Source organism: Miscanthus floridulus, chromosome 10 (assembly GCF_019320115.1).
Source record: "Miscanthus floridulus cultivar M001 chromosome 10, ASM1932011v1, whole genome shotgun sequence".
Lineage (NCBI taxonomy): Eukaryota > Viridiplantae > Streptophyta > Magnoliopsida > Poales > Poaceae > Miscanthus > Miscanthus floridulus.
This window is the reverse complement of record NC_089589.1, coordinates 26,261,306-26,282,379: the sequence shown is the minus strand read 5'-3', so window position 1 is coordinate 26,282,379 and position 21,074 is coordinate 26,261,306. Positions and strand designations below refer to the sequence as shown.

Below are 21,074 nucleotides of genomic sequence, written 5' to 3'. Positions count from 1 at the left end.
CTGCTGGTTCTGGTGCTTGTAGGCGCACCTTGCGCATGTAACTCTTCTCCCATCTTTTTAATAATAAGCAAGTAATCATCCCGGATCTTTCATACAAAAAAAAAAACTATCTGAGCAGATTCTGAGTCATTGCTCTGATCAGGTTATTGTGTTGTTAGTTGTTACTCGCTGCTGCTGCCTGCCAACATTCAGAGGTAGATCACTTGATTCTACTGGAGCATGGTTATCCACAATGTCATCCAGAAGCACATGGGTGCTGCCAATGAGTTGGAATGTGATCTGTTTACAGTAAGCAAAACAAATACTGAATTACTGCAGATAATACTAGTTGGCTAGCTTCTACCACATACACTTCCAAGTTCCAAGTCCAGTTCCAATATACCCTTTCACATACTTTACTGTATACCCCCCAATCCCTATGATCTACATATAAAATCTTGTACAATGTTTGGGTATCAACTAGTTACCTATCATCCTATACCTATATACATCGCCCCCATGATATTTATCCCATCTTTACATTCCCAAAACCTATAGTCCAAGCTTAACTGCTTTATACATGCAAGCATATTTAGGCTTGAACAACCCTTTATTTCTATACAAGCTCTAAATTAATTAATCGATGGAGAGATTGATTAATTTGCGTGGACGGACGACTGCTATACTACGTGTCCTACGAGCTAGGCCACGAAGTCCCTCATGAGCTGCGCCGCGAACGACTTGGTGCTCTGCATGTTTATATCGTAGCCGCCGCCGTGGCTGCCGCTGTCGGCGCCGGCCGTGGTGCTGCCCATGAGGAACGACGCGGTCTGCTCGGCGGCGCTGCCTCCGGCGCCGTGCGGGAGGCCGAGCGTCAGCGACACCCCGCCGTTCCCGGCGAACGCGAAGGCGGCGGGCTCCGTGGCGAACTGCCCATACGGCCCCGGCGCGAACAGCGAGTACCCGCCGCCGCTGTCCTGGTGGTGGTGGTGGTGGTCCCTCGCGCCAGCACCGCCGCCGCCGCTCTCCATGAACTTCATGAGCAGCTCCCGGTGGCTGACCTCCTCGTGCTGCTGCCTCGCGGCCGCCGCGGCCTGCGCGTGCAGCGCGGCCATGTCGTGCACGTGGTGGAACGCCGGCGCCGGCTCGTCCCCTCGCGCCTTCTTGAGCCTCCGCCCCATCGCGTCGTCGCCGTCGTAGAACCCCGCGTGAGACTGCTGGTGGTCGCCGCCGCCGCCGAGCTCGAGCAGGGAGGAGCCATGGATGCCCTTGTTGGTGGACGCGCTCTCCGCCGCCTCGCCGCCTCCCACGCAAACCGCGGACTTGGACATGGCGTCCGCCCTCGGCTTGACGCCGTCGACAGTGTCGCCGCTCTTGCTCCCGCCGCCACCTGACTTCCCCTCGTCATTGCCGCCGCCGCCGCCGCCACCACCGTCCTGGTCCTTGGTCTCCTCCAGGTACATCTCCTCCACCATGGGCTTCCACAGCCGCACCCTCGCGTTGATGAACCAGTTCGACACCTAACAGAAATCAAAGAACAATTTTTTTTTGAAAGTTAATTTACACACAGCCAGTAAAACAGTCAAATTGATGATAAACAGGAGACGAAAGAAATGCTATTCATCACAGTTTTATTTACTGACCTGACTCATGGTGAGCCCGGTTTGCTTGGCGAGCATGATCTTGTCCGAATCCTTGGGGTATCTGCATGACGACACAGGATCCATGCGGACCAATCCACGATGAGGTGTGAGGCTGCATGCATGGCGCCATGGGCACGAAAGCAAGCAAGCAAAGGGCCAAACAAAGAGCAGTGGAGTAGGTCGAAGAGTACAAGGGCTCATGATGAGCTACCTAGCTAGTGTGCAGTGAGGAGGATGAGATGGGACTCACGGGTGCAGGAAGTGCTCGAAGAGCCAGGCGCGGAGGATGGAGACGGAGCGCTCGGGGAGGCCACGCTGGGGCCGCCAGGCGCCGCCCTGCATCATGCCGAGCTGCTGCAGCGCGCGCTGCTGCCGGAGCTGGTGGTCGATGTAGCGGAGGCGGGACCCGACGGTGCGGCCCCCGGCGGCGTCAGCGTCCTCGCCCAGCGCCCGGCTCGCCGCGCGCACCTGCGCCGCGATCGCGTCCCGCAGGCACCGGAACTGCCGCGAGATGGTGCGCAGCGCCAGCGCCGTGTACGTCCGCGCCGAACCGGCGCCCGCCGCCGCCTCGAACGACGACGACACCGCCTGCATCTGCCCGTGGTACTGCCGGTACCGCTGCTCCACCTGCCATTGTCGATTGTTGTCGACATCGATCGCCACCATGCGCACACAACAGTGTCAGTCAGCCATTGACCACTCCAATTCATTAATCAGGGCGTGCTACTGCTACTACTAGCAAGCTACTGGCCTACTAGCTGATTATAAGTAGCTCGTTAGTGATGATCCCATCCAACCAACTGTTCGTCAACAAACTCTATCAATGCTGATCGGTGCAATCGCAACTGCTACACGCCTCCTGATATGATATGTCTACTCATGCACAGAAATGATGTATATATACAAGATATGGGGGGAAATTAACGAGATAGTGAAATTTATCTTTTTCTTTTAATAAAAATTGATATTTGGTAGTACTCGCATTCAGATTCAGCTGGCAGTACAGTGTACACTCATGAAGCAGGCTACTGCAGACAAAAAGAGACACACATCTGATGAAGCAACGAATTGAAGCTTGTTTGTTAAGGCATGGACAAAGTACAACCAAAAGAATGGAAGTAGTTGAATTTAATTTATTTTCGCAATCATTCACGATCCAATCTTATCTCTTAAGGATTATTTTGTTTGCTGAAAGACCTCCACTTGCCATATATTTCGTTGTACATGATAGTAGAGGATATGATTTTCATTGCCACTTGTTATATGTTATTAGTTAAATATGTTCATATATATACTCTATACCTTCTATATGGCACTTTGTCTTGGATTATATTGTTTTCATTCTCTTCCACACACACACACACAAAATATATTATTGCTTTCATTTTACAATTAGAACCGAACCTCTTAGTTGTTACCCCATACACTTAAAATGAAATTAAGACATTTCAAAAGGAAAAAAAGAACAGAACCTAAGTGGTGATAAGGTGTACCAATAAGAATCTCTAAGTATGTAATAAGATGGGCTGGGAATAATTAAACCACATAATAACTAGTGTTTTCTGCGAGGTGGAAATCACAGAATTAAGTAGGGGAACAATAATTTATATTGATACTACTACAGCAAGTTGATATAGCATGGATGCTTGATTACGAGAAGGATTTAAAGTGGGGGAAAAGTCTGATGATATGTATCCATCAAATTAAAATTAAAGCCATGCATGCACTGTTCCAAACAACTTGTGTCACTCATCTTTCAGAAAAAGAAACAGCATAACAAAGATAACCGAAAGGCAAGTGGTTCCTAGCCTTTTAATACATAACACTGTGACACTGTCTTAGACTGTAGAAGCAAGCAAACAGCAAAAATATGGCAAAATATCTCTCCCTGTCAAATTTGAGGCAACACCTCGTTCGCTGGTCTGAAACTTGGTTGAAACTGGCTGAAAAACACTGTTCAGGCTAAATTGTTGTGAGAGAAAAATACTATTCCGGCTAAAAAAACAAGCCGAAAATATGGGGTAAGCCAAATAGGGCCAACGTAACAAAAAAAAAAAACTTGCATGAAAAATCAAGGACCCTCAAGGCCTCATCAACAGCAATTAAAAACAGGTTTTTTAAAAATATCTTATTTGTGAACACGATCGAGAGAAATACATCAAATGGAAAATAACTTGTGAAATTAATCTTAGTAGTATGAATTGAAGCCATAAACTGTGCTATTTATATATACTACTGACCTCGTCAAGCATGTTGATAAGCTTGCTCTTCTTCATCTGCAGCTCCTGCCGCTCCGCGGTGGACATCTCCCCCGCGCCGCCATCGCTCTTTGCGCCGGAACCGTCATCGGTGCCGCCACCAGACACGCCCTCCGAGTCCTCCTTCTTCTTCACCGCCGCCAGGCTCTTGGTCGTCTTGTTGGCGTCCTCGACGCCCTTGCTGACGCTCACCACCTCGTCGAGCAGCTCCTGCGCGGCCTTGAGGTACTTGGAGCTCATCACCATCTGCCCCTGCGACGTGGCCGACACTCCCAGGTACTTGCCCTCGTCGGTGCAGCCAGGGCCGGCCACCGCGGCCACCGTGACCGGCGGCGGCGCTGCCTCTCGGGACGACAGGCTGAGCACGGCGCTGACCCCAGCCGCCGCGGCGCCGCCGGGAGTCTGCGCCTGCGGCGGCGGCGACGACATGTCCACGGCGGCCGTGGCCGGGGTCCACAGGTTGTAGCCCGACGGCGGCGCCTGGAGCGGGATGCCGACGAAGTGCTGCTGCTGCTGCGCGGCCGACGACGGCGACTGGTGGTGGTGGTGGTGGTGCGCGAAGGACGCCGTCGTCATGGTGGTCACGGCCGAGTTGAGGAGCATCATGTTAGTCGCCCCCGGCGTGGAAGCGCCGCCGTCGTCAGCGTAGCCGGCGTAGCTCGGGTTCATCAGGTACAGCGTCTGCAGGCCGTCGGTGCTGGCCTGGATGTCCGTGCCGGCGCCGCCGTGGTAGTACGCCGCCATCGCCTATAGGTCGTCGACGACGGCACCAAAAACCTTGGCTTTGTGTTCTTGTGCACGAAATTCTCCTCACCTAATAGCTTGATGAGTGCAAGATCACAAGCTTGTGGTTTTCCCTGCAAGTCCAAGAGGAAGAACGCGAATCGAAGAGATTAACACATAGCACCTCAGAGGAACGAACGAGGGAAGAAACAAAAGCTAACAAAAAAATAAAAAAAAAGAATACCAAAGCAATGATTTGAGGAATATGTGGAGTGAGAAGTGAAATTGGATCCATGAAGAGTGAAGGTAGCAGGGAGGAGAGGGAGATGAGGTGCAGCATGCCAGCATGTATATATGCATGGAAAAGTAAGAACACTAAGCTAGCTAGCTATATCTAGAAGAAGAGGAGATAGCATGAGAGAGATGTGGAATAGGCATCAGTATCAGAAAAAAAATATATTAGTAAGGAAAGGAAAAGGCAGGCATCCATCTTCATCAAGTGATTTAACAAAGAAACCGGGTGCACAGATGTCAACACAAGCACGCACACATACACATCACTCAGCACAGCTTCCTCCTCACCATCTCTCTCATCTCTATCTATTTCTCTATGTCAGTTACCTCAGGAATTGATGCAGCTCATGAGCTCCGGCACGTGCTGTCCTATCTCTTGCACATAAGAAAATCAGCTGCCTGCCTTCACCTCTCTTTCTCTCCTCTATTCTATCTATAGGGGGATAGAGAATTGGAGAGAGAGGGTTGTTGAAGATCCTAGCTAGAAAGAGGCAGGAGGAGCGAGGAAGAGGACCAGGGAGGAGGGAAGAAGAAGAAGGGTGATGTAAGAGTACCAAGGTATCAAGAGCATGAGATCACTCATGTCAGTGTTGAGTGCCTGCAAGAGTTCCTTTATTTCTCTTTTGCTCTCTATTTCTCTCTACAGAAGACACCGGCCTATATATCCCTCTCCTTCCTGCTTCCTCCAGTCCTCTCTCATCTATCTCCTCCAGCTGAAAGGGAAAGAAGCCGGGGGACGGAGACCAGCTAGCAGGCCAATTAGCAAAGTCTTTTAGAGAGAGAGAGAGAGAGAGAGAGAGAGAGAGAGAGATGAAAAAGGACAATGGAGGAGGGATACCCACCTCCCACTTCCAATATTATCCTCACACAGCCCCCACAACTTTCCCCCCACTTTCCCCTTTTTATTTTCTCTCTAGATTTCAAGCTATCTACAAGATTTTTCTCTCCCCCTTCTCTCCCTCTCTTACTTTCTCTCTGATGAAGCAATGCAAAAAGCATTTTAGCTGTGCAGACCCATCTGTACAGTTTTGGCCTTGGGTGACCAATTTGAGCACACAACACAATCACAAAGGACTGATGTGTACTAGTAGGAGTGATTGTGCCCTCAAATATCAACTGTGCATGTGGACCTTTATGTCCTGTTATTACAGGCTCAATTGACACACCTAGCTATATTGGACTGCAAATAGATCTACTTTTTTCACTGGAAAGTTGGTTACAGTGACCTCACCCTCATATTTTTTTATTTCACAAGACTGTACAAAAAGAAAAGAGAATTCTTTGTTTTCCACAAGCACAATGATTTTGCTTAATGAAAGCTAGCCACACACCCAAGTTGTGATGTTTTCCTCTTGTGTTAACCAAGTGTATGGGACATATTTTATAGAATAAACAAGTAGTGGCATGCATACAAGAAATTATTTCAACGAAATTATCGGACCAGTTGAATTGAGTGTTTTCCATAGGAAAGGTACTAAACAATGTTTTCAAGTTTGAAAGTCCACGTGATTTGACATACTTTTTTCTCGCTCATCATTAGTTGCAGGGAGAGCCGCCATAGTACCACTCTGAGATCTTCCAGAGAGAGAGATTAAGATGATCAGATGATAGGGATATACTGTCTGTGGTGTGCTATTGGCACAAGGTGTGTACGTAGGCCACAGGGCACATGAATTGAGATAGATATGGTGAGAGATGGATCACAGAAGGTCAGCCAATGTACACTGACCTCCTGCATGCATGTCCTGACTGACACAGCTGCTGAGTGTCTGTGTGTGTCTCAGAAGAACTAGGAAACGTCCACGTCTAGGCCTTGCTATCTCACTCTTTTTCCTTTGCCTTTGGGAAGCTGTCTAGGTCAGGATTTTAATACAGTACTTGTACTACTATAGTCTATACATATATACTTGTATATGGATGTGAGAGAGATGGCTTTGCCTCTCTGCCCCTTTTGCTTTCCCCCTTTTTGCCCTCTCTCGATCACTCTCCAAAGCCCAATCTTCAGGGTCCTGGGGCATGTATTGACTGTCTTTGATGCATGTCCTTTTGTTTGCTAGGGTATTTATTTATTCACTGGTCTACTTCATTCAAATCTTAATCTTCCTGCTAAGTGAAGGTAGCATCATGCTGTATGCTAGTCTTGTCTTTGCACTGGTGATTACGATATATATTAGTTTGTGTTCTTTTCTCTCAGGTCAGGTGATGGATGGCTTTGGACGTAAAGCGATTGGAAGTTCAGGAATCGAAACTTAGCTGCATGTCACTAGGAATTGATTGATATTCCAAGAAGATGGTATATGTTCATTCTGATCAGTTACCACATCAACAACATTTGCAATGCAAGGACATTTTCCTTGACATTATTTGTCAGCTGTTCACTTGATTCCGGATATATAAAATGTGTGTGCATAACCAGTGACGATACTGGAAAAGATATTTTGAAAAATATCCATGACTATGTCATGCTCTTTATCAAACTAGGTTAGCTAGCTAGGGCTAGTGCATAAGCATTAATTTATTATTTATACATCTTTCGTATATTATGATGTGCAACATGTTTCGCGGTCATACATGATAAGAAATAGAGCTGAAAAGGTTCTGTAATTATCAGAAAAGGATGTCCTAATCAAGAAACACATCATTTCTGCTTGCGCACAAACAAAAGGAGTGATGTTAATGTCATTGTTGGCAATCAGCATCTCACCATCCGCCTCTTACGCATGACACTGCCTACGAAGTTAGTCATATATAGTCTATCAACTTTAACTATTGGCAAGAAAACAATATTCAACTAGTGTATCAAGAAACTCAACACAAGAAACATATGCATCTAGCAAAGAATATAAACTTTTGAATATTACTCATTAAACCCAATCCATTCTGCATTTCTTCGTAGTTTCACATGTATAATTGAACTTTGGTGGTGCGACCCATGCATCCACATATGTAGGCAAGAACATTCTTGAACATATTCTTTGATTTAGTTGGGCTTACTGGGTAGATAGATGTTGAATTTACTCAAAAGGTTGCAAAAGTAACAGAAGTGAAAAGGTTGCCTGACCATCCATGAAAATGATGTGTCTTCTATTATATTTTATTTGCAAAAAAGACTACATGTACATGAATGTTAGCCATGCAAGTAACAATATGTGTACTGATACTCGTAAAATACCTGTTTTAATGTTTTTTTTTCATCAATAATTTTATAGCCTACCCATAATTTTTTTGAAAAAAATATTACTACTCTAATTATTATATCTTCTTGGGTATTAGTATGTTGTGCCTTCAATCTCTCTCTCTCTCCCTCCCTCCCTCTCTATACACTGCTATTACTAATATAGATTAACATGGGTCACTACAATTAGTACACCCAACATATGAAGTTTAATAGACTTTATGATGCTTTGCAGGACTGATAACCCACCGCGGAATTAGCATGCTTAATTTACCACTACATGGTAACAAAACCTCAAGCTATAATAGATCAAGAAGTGAGGGGAATAAAAAAGCTATATATGGGCCCTCTATACATGATAACAACCGTAAACTGGGTGCATCATTATCGCTTTGCTTAGTGCATATTCTTTTATAAAAAAAATAATTTCTTAGGCACAACCCACACGTCTCATCGCAGATATTTACGTGTGTGTGCGAGTTTCAGCCACATAGCCCTGATCCCTATTCCATTACTTTTCCACTCCCATCATAGTGAAGCCTCCCGCTCATTGTCCTTTTCCGCCTTTTCCATGCATACTTTTTATCGCTAGCTATAAAACAATGTATTCTCTATTGACTTGTAGACATCCCTATCAGTTTTGTTGGTAAGTTGGTATGGTTGTCGTGACATAGCAACAATACTGAAACAAACCAATATATTTGCTACCATTAATAAATGTATACAAATATAAATTATTATGTACTTGTATTGCACAACAATTCTCGTAGTTCAAGACTCCATCCAATTATTTTTATATATCGTATTAGAATTTGGGGAAGCCTTTAGAAGTATACTTTGACCATCAATTGCGCTTAAATATGCTATTATTTGCTACAAGAGAAATTCGTATATTTTGAAAGATATGTATGCTATATGACTAATCGGCGGTAAAAACTTATGAGTTCTTTGGATTCTAGTATGCCGTATGTTTCGAAAGGATTGGAATAGTACGATATCGTGAGGAGATTTGTATTTACTACATACTCACTTGTAAATATGCATATACAAAATACTCCCTATATTCCAAATTATTATAAGACGTTTGACATTTCTAAACACATAAATCTTGCTATGCATCCGGATATACATTTATGTCTGGATATATAGTATTAAAATTATTAAAAAAACACAAAATGTCTTATAATTTGAAATGGAGGGAGTATAACAATCAGCATGTTCGCTGGTTGGTTTCAGCCAGCCCAAATCAGCCAGCCAACAGTGTTTTCCTCTCACAATAAACCAGCCCACGAGTAATATGTATAGAAAAAAAAGGTTAATGGTTAGCAGTGGCTGCCAAGTAGAGGAGGAAAATGTGTTTACGACTTTACGCAAACAAGATACAGTGGCAGGATTTAATGGTGTGCTCCTGCTGTAGCAAACCACTAGCAATTAAGAGACGTGCGAACGCAATTACACGTAAACGAGCGAATCGGACGGGAAAAAAAATCTGGTTAAAAACCCCGGCGTGCACGCCCTCCGTCCACGGCCGCACGCATGGGGTGGGAACGCCGACACGTCGCCCCGATCCCGCACCTGCCCCCGCGCTCGCTGGCGTCCGGGCCCCGCGCGGTGGCGGCCCCACCCGTCATAGCAGCCGGCACCAGCCCGGGTCGCTTTTGGTGGTGGGCTTGCCCCACGTGCCAACCACCCTGACGGAGCCGCGCGTGGCCCACCCGGGCCCCGCCCATTTACGCCGTTCACACAGCTGGGTGGGGACACGTGTCGACGACCTGACGGGAGGAGGAGGGAAGAAAGCGTGCTCGTGCTCGCGATCGCGAGCCCGTGCGCGGCCGCAGAGGATCCCGAGGGATTCGGTGGGGAGGAAGGCGAGTGGCCCCCGCCACCCGTCGCCGTCGCGGGCCTCCACCACGGAAAAGGTCAAGGGGTCGCCCAACCGGCGCTCGGCAGCTCGGCGCCACGTCGCTGTCTGGGGTGGGCCACCGCTGGGCCCCGCAGCCCACTTTCCCACGTTGGCGCCTCCCCCAGCCCCCGGCCCGGCCCGCCCGCAAGGAATAGGGCCCGCGGAGGGGAACCGTCCGCGTGGAGCTTGTCCCTCCTCGCCCTTCGCTACGCCTGCCTAGCTAGTAGTCCCCGGCGGGGCCCGCGGCGTGGAGAGGAGCGCTCCGGTCGACCGACCGGAGGTTCCGAGGTGCATGCAGCACGACGCGGCGCGTGCGGTGGCGTGTCGGCAGGTGAGGAGGGCGCGCGGCGTGGGCGTGGTCCGCCATTGTCGGGGGCTTCCTCGGCTCGGCTCCGGGTGCATGGTTGGTACGTACGTACAGTTTGGACGACGGAGATTGGTCGACGACGATCGAAGAAACTAGGGTTTGGACCGACCGATTGAAAGGCAGAATCAAGCGGGCGGGGATATGATGTGAAAGCAGTTCGAGTAGCCAGGTCTTATCGGTTTCTTGCTGCTTTCCTTTGCGCGGGGATCGGGTGATGATGATCCGGGGTCCTTATCTATCGGCTATCGGGCAACCGTTCGCTGATTCGTTGCGAGAGAAAAATACTATTTCTTCGCTGAAAAGGTAAGTGAGCTTCCTTTTGTGTTATTAGTCGCTGCTGATCATACGTACATACCATGTATAGTTCATGTTGATACTCCTAGGCTTGGCCTGTGTGTATGGCCCTGTTCGGCAATGGGCATAGCTTTTGTGACAGTGCAAAATACGCTTACCAGAAAGGCTGTCTAAAGCAGAAGGACCCGGCTTGTGTTCTGCTTATTTAGCTTAGCTAATTCTTCAACTTTGCTCATGATAAGCCACGACTGACAATCATGGCGCTTGATATACTTATATATACTAGTAGTATATATGCTTGTCATGCATAACATGCATAGGAATTTCTGAAGCAAACACGCAGATCGAGAAATAACTGCATGTTTCTCGATGTGTTGTTAGGGCGTGTTTGGTTGGCCTGATGACCGCATGCATTTCTGTCGGGCCAGGCTAGGAGGAGCGCGCGTAGTGACTCGTGCAAGAGAGAGCTGATGCAGCAGGCAGGCAAACGAACAGGTAACCAAAAAAATTGATGTATATATTCATCCTGTGTATATCATATCCATTCCATCAACCAAACATCAACGTCCTGCATGCAACTGGCTGGTAGGAGCGAGCTAGGCTCTCCTCGCCAGGGAACCAATCACGCCCTTAGCTACTTTATTGCACTTTAATTTGGTATATATAGGGCACAACTTGCATGCGCAAACTTTGCTAAAATACATCAAGCCAAAGGAAAAGAAAGGAAAAGAAAGGAAAGATGAGCGACAAAGTAAAGTCGTTGAGGGAGATCATGCACAGTGGTATCCATCCATCGTCGGCAATGCATGGCTTTTCATTGTGAACGGATTCTATTCACTTTGGTTAAGAAAAGAAAGGTGCATATGTCACGGACGATGGACGTACAGACACCACGAAACACACACCAACAGTATGTATTGCAAACTTTCTTTCAGTATCACACACACAAGCATGTGTGATGTCCACTGTGCACGCACAAATGGCAATGATTTGAGCTGCTAGCAGTCTTTTAATTAAAACAACCAGATAGCTGGTCGTGTACGTATACATGCTTTTTGATCTTTTACTAGCACTCTCTCTTGTTGGATACGGAGTAGATCTCTTTCTTGCACGTCGCGCTCCGTATCTTTCCGGCCGGTTAGTTGGCCTGCCCTGCTGCACCTGCACGGCTGCACCGAAGAAGAAAGCCCGCCGGCGCTTGCCGGGCAGTTTTCTATCGCCCAGCTTCCCGTTTCGGAAGCTCCTCCATCCCGTTGCAGTTGCAAGCAAGCAATCACGATCACATCGATCTTCAGACCATCATCATGCATCCGTTCCTCGAATATTTTGCTGGAACTAACTAACGTACTGATGCTTTCGTTCGTTACATCATAGTCAGACTGACGACTGATCAGACAACTAATATATACTTTTCGGCCTCTTGGCAGATTAAAAACAAGATAACATATAATACTGTTTCTCACTTTCTCATATGGAGACTACTCATTGCATAAGCATATGCACGCATGTGTAGTACTGCTTTCATCTGTCACAACAATTCTGACGACGAACAATTCAATGAGAAATATCTAGCTACAACGGCGATCCAGAAATGTTTTCATATGTATATACTACGTAATTAATATAATTAATCTTCAGAACTACTACTCGCAGGAGTAGCTAGAGAGGAGACCATATCAATATCATCCGTCCGTCCGTCCGTCGTTACTCTCTCCGTCCCTAAATAATTGTAGTTGTTGGTATGCGTGTCGCAAGTTTAACTTAATTTATAGAAAATACGTGTAATATTTATATCTCTATATAAATTTATTAAAAAATTAGATTCAAAGATATTTTCAATGATACTAATTATGTACCATAAATATTGATATTTTTTAATATATATTTAATTAAAATTATTTCCGGAAAAACGTAAACGACAGATACTTCAGCAATGACTCCTGAAATGATCTCTCGTAGCTAGCTAACCACAAGACCCCACTCTGCAAATGCAGCTGCAGGCTGCAGCGCCCAACTGATGACTGACTTGACAAGCCCTTGGTGCCGTGTGTAGCTGAAAGCGCACGCACGCATTAATCGCTTGGCGCACCTAGCATGCCCACCTGTCGATACCCTGGAGACGACCGATGGATCGATGGACGGATCGTCGTTCGTCGAGATGAATGGAGTTGGAGTCCAATCCATGTGCAGATGGCGCTGCCGATCAGTGAAATCTATCTGGATGTGACGAGCTGGGCAGGGGATCGGATCTTCTTCTTCTTTTTCTACCTGATGCTGCAGAGAGGGCACTCGTGCGCCTCCGTAAAGCTGCTGCAGCTGGTGGTAGTGGTGGTGGCCGGAGGAGGAGATGCGAGACAGCAGCAGGCCCGGCCCGGAAAAGGCGTCGGAGATTAAGTTTGTGCACCAGGTCTTTCGATCCATCGTGTCGCCGGCCGGCCGGCGACGATGACTGATGGATGGACGGACGATGATGCTATTCGTCGCCTTAGCTTTTCGGTGTCGATCTTGCTGCGGCACAAGCATAGATTAATTAGATTATTATTATAATTAATCATCAGTTAATTATCAGATAAGGTTTTCTTTTCCTTTTGAATATTAAAATTTTGAATTCTAAAAAAAAGAATATTAAAATTTTGGAACAATTCTAAAGTAGTACTACTTATTGCCACAGACCGAATTCGTTCTTTGATCATTTCAACTGCATTATATCTGCATATAGGCTATTCACTAGTAGTAGCAGAAATTTTCATGGGAACCATTTGTTCTAAAAAGGCCCTTACTAACACGCAACATCATCAATTTTCTTTGAACAAAAAAAAAAAAGCACTACCAATGAATTCACGCATACTTGTTGACATAATTATTAATTAACTGCCAACAGTGATTATTAGTAGTTATCTATGGACATGCATGAAGCGCAGATTGAATGAAGCTCTAGTGGGTTATAAAGAGTATCCAATGTTTTGATGGTTGACGTAGTGTCCTGCCGTTAGTAGTACTCCGTATACCCCAGCTGACATGCACGTGTTTTGAATCATTGGTGAGACAATGCTACAAGTTAAGATTATCCAATGTGTGCATGCAGAGATAACTGACCCTAATAAGTCCGTGTCCTAATGATATATAGGAATATAGGACCGGGACCTACAGCTACAAGTTAAGATTATCTGATTGGACTGGAAGCTAGCGCGGCGCTGGATCAAGACGGCCAGGGAGAGACGTCCCAATCCGGCCTTTCATCATGTGCAGCCTTGTGCCACATTTTGCATATGACATGCATGCATCTATGTACTTGCGCAAATTGAAGGGCCCTACGCAAGACCGGAAATGTAGATGCTAGTCTAACTAATAAGGCGCTGTAAGGCTCACTTAATTATATTATGCATGGTCCCTTGGAACGCAGATTTTTTTAACACAAAGTAGTTCACTTTTACAGAGAAACTTAGAAACACGAAAAATCCAGTATTTCAAAGGGGGCTTTAAACTATGGATTATTAGTTAACCGTAGTCGTATTTAGGACCTGTTTGGATGGACTAAGACTAACAACTAGTTCTATTGGTTCATATCTGTGGACTAATGGACTAACAACAAGCCCATGACTAGTGGACTAACAGTTAGTCTGTCTGCTTGCATTGGATCCTTTTAGGGACTAATTTAGTCAACTAGCTGTAGATTCTATGGATTCAAATAGGATGACCTTAGTATCTTTTTTTTTCCAAGAGGAACATTTGCTTCAAAATTAGATGTAACTTCAAAATTATATGTAAAAGATGGCTCCCTTTAGCTTTGTCATAAATATTTTTTTGTTATGATATTATCACGATGCCAGCGGTCCGAGCACCCGGTCATCTTCGACTTTCGACGAATAAAGCATATGTCACAAGATGTAGATGGAGTTACATTGGGATATCAAATAAGTAGAGTTGTTATACTATGGAGGTGGGACTAGCTCCTTAGGGGACACACTAGATGCACCAGGGATTTACCTTACCTTATCTTATTATTAGTTCTCATCATGATGCCGCTATCCAGATCCACCAGATCTCTAATGCGCCTCTCTCTTTTTGTCTAAATTACTGTGGAAATCCAATGTGATTTCTACGCTAAAAAATAATGGTATATACCATTAAACCTGTTGGCAGAATTACTAACTAATACTACTACTAGTAATAAGTATATGGCGCTTATAGATTTTACTTATTATATTGCGACAATTGTGAACAATAACAATAATAATGCGACACGCCATAACCCAGCGCAATAATCTAGATTATTGATCAGAGCATCACAATAAAGAAAATAAACCCTAAAGGATTGATAAAAGAGAAAAATGAAGTGCATGTACAGCAATGATGCACTATTAGCTAGGCAATCGATCCAGTGACTGGTGTCATAGTGTCATCGTCATATCCGTCGACGTGACTGATGCACGTACCTGAATCCAACCACCGATCAAAACGAACCATGCATCATTATATTCGGCCATTAGCCTTAGGGCCTCTGTAGTAGAGCATAAACCTGCTCCTATCCAATAATGCAACCATGGAATTTGGTAGTTGTGTCCATGGGTTATGTAATCGTAATACCTTGGTTCATTAGTGTGTTTTGGTTCGGCCTGTTGTGGCATGTGTCCTGTTCTGATAGAATTAATCCTAACTCGAGACAACATGTTCAGGTAACATATAGTCCTTGCCGTTACATACATGGGTAGCAACTTCGGATTAATCCTTCTACATAAAGTAAGACAAAAGTTTAAGAGAGATTTTCTCTTAACGTTTGTACTATATATATATATATTCCAACATACATATTGTTTCCGCGTGTTGTGTCCCCTTCTCATGCATCTATTTCCAAACGGTGTAGATGACATCTCCAAATAAGAATCTTCTTATCTTGTGCATGGTGTTTGGAATAACTAGGAGTATTGTAGCATAGTTAATGTAAAAATGTTGCACTGATAATCACTACTAGAAACAGGAATAAATCTCCCTTTGGGTGAAGACTGTTTTTATGGTTATAGGCAAACCGACAAAAAAAATACGTATTATTCTGTAAGTTATCAGTAAACACACAAGGAAACAACAGAACACATGGTGAAAAATGAATTTCTATATGTTTTATAGGGAAATTAATTTAGCCTCTTGATCGATAGCAAAATTACCGTTGTGAATAGACGATAAATATATAAACCCTAGCCTCATTGAATCTATAGATGTACTCTTTCGTAAAAGCTGAGATCAAACATTTGCAGAGGTCATCATTATGGATCAGAATTATTGTTAAATAAGCTTATTATTCCACTCAAGCAAAACAACAAACTCTGCATTCTATGGTTGGGGTCCAAGTCCCTTGATACACTGGAGAAGGGGATGCACTTGTACTATGCTGATCCGACTTGTCTGCAGATAAATATGTATTCAAACTTGCATATTCCACCGCAGATTGATCGATGGAGTGCATTTAGACCAAACAAGTCCCTGCCTCCCTCCAAACAACGAACTGTAGGTACAATGACAATATATGATATAATATTTAAGTAATGTTCATCCTTTGAAACAGCCAGCCAGAGAGCGATAGGGCAACCACCATATCTTTGATTACAATTTATAACGGTGTAAATGCTAACAGAGCGTAGCTCAGCTAATAATTAGGTTCCTCATGATAAACCTGTCCGAGTTTAAATCCTCAGCTTAACACGGGTGCTCGTATTTTTCTAAGTTTATTTTGAGATTTAACAGCGCTATTTTTTCAGTGATGGACAATATGCCACCTATGGTTGCATCATCTGCGTGACTGTACTGCAATTCGCTATTTTTCTATTTTTTCAGTGATAAGCAATGCGCTCCTCAATAGTTTCACAAAACAAAAAGATATCAATAGACATCACAATAGGTAACACATAGTATTGCTGACATGATATATATAACCATACCACACATGAATAGATGATGCATATCTACATCTCCGTTCCAAATCCATCATGTAATCCAATCCGAGTGAACTTTTCCGAGTCTCATCCTCTTTTCATTCTGGATCATACATCACTGTTACGCGTGCTTGATCATAGGATTTAATCGACGGCGACCCTAAACCTCCACACCACTACGGTGCGAAACCCGGACCAGCATGTCAGTGACCGTCGGTGTCGGTTTCATCACAGATATCATCCTCACCCATCCCCATGCTCAACATTTTTTTCTTCAACAAACGACATTGTGCACTATTGGTGTCACCTTGGCCTCGATTCCACACTGAGAACGACATTTGTGCGGCGTAGCTAGCTAGGTCTTATGGGGGACCTCTGCCTCAGTAGACGCCATGGCAAGTTGGACTAGCTCCAAGGCCAACCGCCAACCAAAACAGGTGCACGCCGAGGAGAGGAGTGCGCACAGATCCCAGGCGCAAGGGCAAGGTCTCGTAGTCTTCTGCACGAGCCAGCCAAGCCTTGTCCACATGCATGCATTTAAGCGTTTCATCACAAGTGGTCAGAGGTGTCACCCAAGTCCAAGTCAATATGGATCGGAGTCAAGCCACAGAGCAGTTAGCCAATGCCAGGAAGACCAAGGAACGAGCTCAACTGCCCATGATCACGATGGTCCATGTCCGTGTCTGGAAATATCTCAAGGATAGCTTATGTCAGACATGAGACATGAGACAGCAACGACTGGCATTTTCAGTAGGAAATGCGACCCCCAAGCCATTTCGAGAATCAGGAGGATGATCCATCAAGTAATGTCTAGTCTCTACGTTGCTGTCTCTTGCAGTATTCACTCGCTCCTTTCACAATATTTGTCTGACACTGATACACGTACCTAGACGGCATAATATCTGAGTAATACTTAATAAAATCCAAGTAAATTTGCGCTGTTTGGATAATTATAGTAGCTATATATATTTTATCGAAAACAATAAAGAAGCACTTAATTTGGTAAGAAAAAATTACATACCTTTTGCCTCCTAAGTATGCAGACCGGACAAATATTGTGAAAACCGAGGTGGCACCTCGTACAACATTTTGACTTACTCAGCAACACATACAGTACAGCTATACACTTGATCTTCAAAACTTTACAAGCCTGGAGCCTCAGCCTAAGACAGGGAGGGAATAGCTTAAATCTTGGGGGAAAGAATTAAAGAATGCTACCATACACACTACCTCAGCCAACTTTTTCCGTGACGGCCAAATCCGTCAGGGAAGGTACTAAAAACCGTCAGGGAAAACTTTTTCTGACAGGTACCGTCAGGGATGGCCCGTCAGGGATGAACTGACAGGGAAAGTCCACCTTCCCTGACGGAAAACCGTCACGGAATGGTTCCTGACGGTTACTGCCGTCAGGAGAGAGTTTTCCCGTCGACTTTTTTGTTTCCGTCAGGAGAGAGTTTTCCCGTTGGTTACCATACCGTCAGGAAAGGTTCAAACTTACCCTGTCAGTTACAGTACCGTCTGGGAAGGTTGAAACTTACCCTGCCGGCCATCTCCCGTCAGGGAAGGATCAAACCTTCTGCCAGCCAACCACCATCAGGGAAATCACAATTTTAATATCGATAAAAGCTCATTCAACTATTCAAATCATTGATTAGTCGATCCTTTTAATTTAACTATGCATCCACACACCAACCAACATTAAATGTTACACTCAACTGTTTGATACATATAATTATTATTGAAGTCGTTTATACAATGTCAGCAAATCTTATGCTACATTCTAAAGGCCTTGCAAAATAAAGCAAACCCAAGTTGGAATGCTATAGTTCATGCAACCAACATGTAGAAAATAGAAGTTTAATTCCTACTTCCTACAAGCCCTTTGACAGCAATACACATTATCTGCTACACATCCATTCATCTCCATATCCTACATTCAAAACAAGATAAAAATAACCATTAGCAAGAGATCATGTCACAATGCTTATGAAAAACTTGTGCTTTGTTCCTCATGAGTAAGTTAGCAATGTCTTTCTTGGTTAGTAAAGCTCTCTTTACAAGCAAAAAACATCTACTAGATCGCAGGTACATGAACAAGTGATAATGGCATGATTGCATCAAAGTAGACACCTGGTGACTAGGAATTCATGAAAAAATGTGTTGTCTACTAAAAGCACCCCCCTAGTTAGAAATAAATAACAGAGCTCAACAATCACAAAACAAGGAGTTACCTCATCAGCTAACTGGACTTCACATATATTACTAAAAGTTCAGTCCCAAATATATTAGTTACATACTTGCTGATCACAATCCAATTCCACATGAGATGCATACATAAGGCAGCTTGTTAAAAGTTCCTGTAGGACAAAAGTTTAACTGGCTAGATCTCACAAGTTATTTAGCTAAATGCCTAAATCACATATGAGATTTCAGCAATGCTACTTCATCTAAGCAAAACTGTCTTTAGAAACAAAAGTGAACACGATAATATTTTTAGAACCAAAATTGCTCAGATTTCTATGCAGGAGTACTTGCCAAATGTAAATTCACAAAGGTGCATGAAAATGTTAACACAATTTATTCCTATATGTATGTATTAGGCACAGCTCAGTGAGGACAAATAGACTGCATATCTGTTCTGCGAATCAATGAAAAATGCAGCTGCCCAATAAAAATCCAGTGCTTATTGTTCAAATCAGTGTTCTAGCACCTCTACAGATGGGTAAATAAATTGCCTAAAACAATCTAAAAGTATTTTGTACTTCTACCAATCTAGACAGCTCCTTGCCGCAGGGAAAGAACTAGTCTGGGGCAACACAAAGTCATTTTCTTAGAGGGTTGAATTGTGGTCATCCTTGAAGTAAGAGAAGAAGTTAGTAGTCTCAAAGAGAAATAAAAAGACTTAGGACTTAGGCTAAAAATTATATAGATATTCTGCTTGTGCCAATGAATGCCTTAACGATCATGAGTACTACAGTTTAGAGAAACAAAACAGTACCTTCATCAAAATAAAGCAGAATGTACTGCCAAGTCTGGATGAAAACTGGCCACATGAATCTGTGTGGCAATATTACCAAGCAGCAATATATCAAACTTAAAGCATAAAGCTAGAGTGAATTAATGTGAAACCAAAAAAATGTAAGAACAATTAAAAACCATGATCCTGCTTCCATATATGCATGATAACAGTCTGTACTGGCATACAAGACAGATTAATTGTAACAAGCACATAATAGATTAATTCCCTAGCCAGTGTTCATGTGTACCATAGATAAACAAAGCCATGAAAGAAATATCTACAATGGTTTGGACAATCTAAAACACTGATGGATATGCTCCTTTTCAGAATAAGAAACGTGCTGTTCTATGTTGGACAAAAATAATCAGTATGTACAACGAAGCATATGGAGCTTCTTCCCTAAAAAAAGTATATGGAGCTTCTTGTAGTTCAGAAAACTTCAACAAGATAGTGCACTAGTATAGAACCTATCTTTAAAACCACAATGTTCAGATTTAAAATATTGGCTGGATAGCAAAAAAGAGGATGTAGCATAACAAATTAGATCGAAAATTAGTTGTAGAAAGGCATTATCTATTCAAACAATAAAAATACTTGCAACTATCTTCAAACTATGCAGATCTAGCCTTTTCAAACAAGGCATATTAAGACAATAAGCAAGCTTTTAGGTGGTACATATTTAACTTTTCCCTCACGTATATGGCCAGATACTTAACTGTTGAATAAGGAACATTGGAGATAGATCTCGCGGGGGTTGTGGTGCCTCCATATCATGGATCCGCCGGATCCCGGCATCTTCCTCCATGTGCAAGTATCTTGTGCGCGGCTGCAACGCCATGGACCTACGCGGGGAGGAGCAGGGGCTCACCTTGCTGGATCCCACCATAGAGATGCGAGGGGAGGACTGGAGGAGCAGGGGCTCACCTCGCTGGATCTAGGGGAAGTGAAGCCGCTGTGGACCTTGCCTGTGTTGTGCCACCCTTCGTTGGAACCTCGCCGTCTCATGGCTGATGGATCTGCCACATCCGGAACCTCTTCCATGACCGGCGCAGTGACGCATGACCCTGTGTGGAAGCAAATTAAAGGGAGAAGGCGTGAGAGGGAACAGAGAGAGGGAGCAAGGGGCTTACCTCGGACACGCATCGGCGGCGGCATCGCCTGCGTTGCGTTGTGCTCCGCCCGTCCATCGCCGTCTTTCGGAGAGAGAGAGAGAGGGGGGAGAGGGCAAAGAAATTGGGAGATAGGAAGAGTCCGCCCAGGTGAAAGGATAAGGGTAGGGGATTTTTTTCACTTGCGCGGGGTGCGCGGCCGCCATGGCCCCTTTGCGCGCCATTCTTTTCGTCCCCTCTCTCTGACACGTGAGCCATACCAACGCTGAAAGCGCGCGGGTCTGATTTTTCGGGGGCGCCTAAGTGTCCCTGACGGTGCGGATGCCTTCCGCTTCGGTTTTGCTCCACACGTCAGAGAAGGAGCAGCGCCCGTGACGGGAGGT

General features: G+C 44.6%; 1 protein-coding gene and 2 long non-coding RNA genes across 6 annotated transcripts; 1 reads left to right on the top strand and 2 right to left on the bottom strand.

The window, feature by feature from the left end:
• Positions 1-282: 282 nt before the first annotated feature.
• On the bottom strand, positions 283-5,602 carry LOC136486394 (BEL1-like homeodomain protein 1). Of its 4 annotated transcripts, none has more exons than XM_066483275.1 (5): positions 5,452-5,602; positions 3,863-4,737; positions 1,873-2,249; positions 1,623-1,734; positions 283-1,499 (listed from the first exon to the last, which is right to left on the bottom strand). In XM_066483275.1, exons 2-5 carry the CDS (start codon positions 4,622-4,624, stop codon positions 681-683), a joined length of 2,070 nt encoding a protein of 689 aa, XP_066339372.1. In that variant the 5' UTR covers positions 4,625-4,737; positions 5,452-5,602; the 3' UTR covers positions 283-680. The 4 variants fall into 4 exon arrangements, with proteins under 4 accessions (XP_066339372.1, XP_066339371.1, XP_066339374.1 ...); XM_066483274.1 differs by lacking the exon at positions 5,452-5,602 and adding an exon at positions 5,225-5,434; XM_066483277.1 differs by lacking the exon at positions 5,452-5,602 and adding an exon at positions 5,225-5,433 and having other exon boundaries at positions 1,623-1,683.
• A 4,564-nt stretch (positions 5,603-10,166) lies between these two features.
• Positions 10,167-13,869, top strand: LOC136485288 (uncharacterized). The gene is made up of 3 exons (XR_010766392.1): positions 10,167-10,645; positions 11,018-11,131; positions 13,764-13,869. It is a non-coding gene; the product is annotated as an uncharacterized lncRNA (long non-coding RNA).
• A 6,270-nt stretch (positions 13,870-20,139) lies between these two features.
• On the bottom strand, positions 20,140-20,791 carry LOC136485707 (uncharacterized). Its single transcript, XR_010766525.1, has 3 exons — positions 20,713-20,791; positions 20,507-20,646; positions 20,140-20,424 (listed from the first exon to the last, which is right to left on the bottom strand). It is a non-coding gene; the product is annotated as an uncharacterized lncRNA (long non-coding RNA).
• Positions 20,792-21,074: the final 283 nt, after the last annotated feature.

What these genes read in the sequence shown, in the direction of transcription:
- LOC136486394 (XM_066483275.1), bottom strand. Translation starts at nt 4,624, where the DNA reads ATGGCGGCGTACTACCACGGCGGCGCCGGCACGGACATCCAGGCCAGC. An exon ending in TTCGAGCACTTCCTGCACCC is followed by an intron (nt 1,735 to 1,872) that starts GTGAGTCCCATC and finishes CCATGCATGCAG; the next exon opens with CCTCACACCTCATCGTGGAT. An exon ending in CCGGGCTCACCATGAGTCAG is followed by an intron (nt 1,500 to 1,622) that starts GTCAGTAAATAA and finishes GATTTCTGTTAG; the next exon opens with GTGTCGAACTGGTTCATCAA.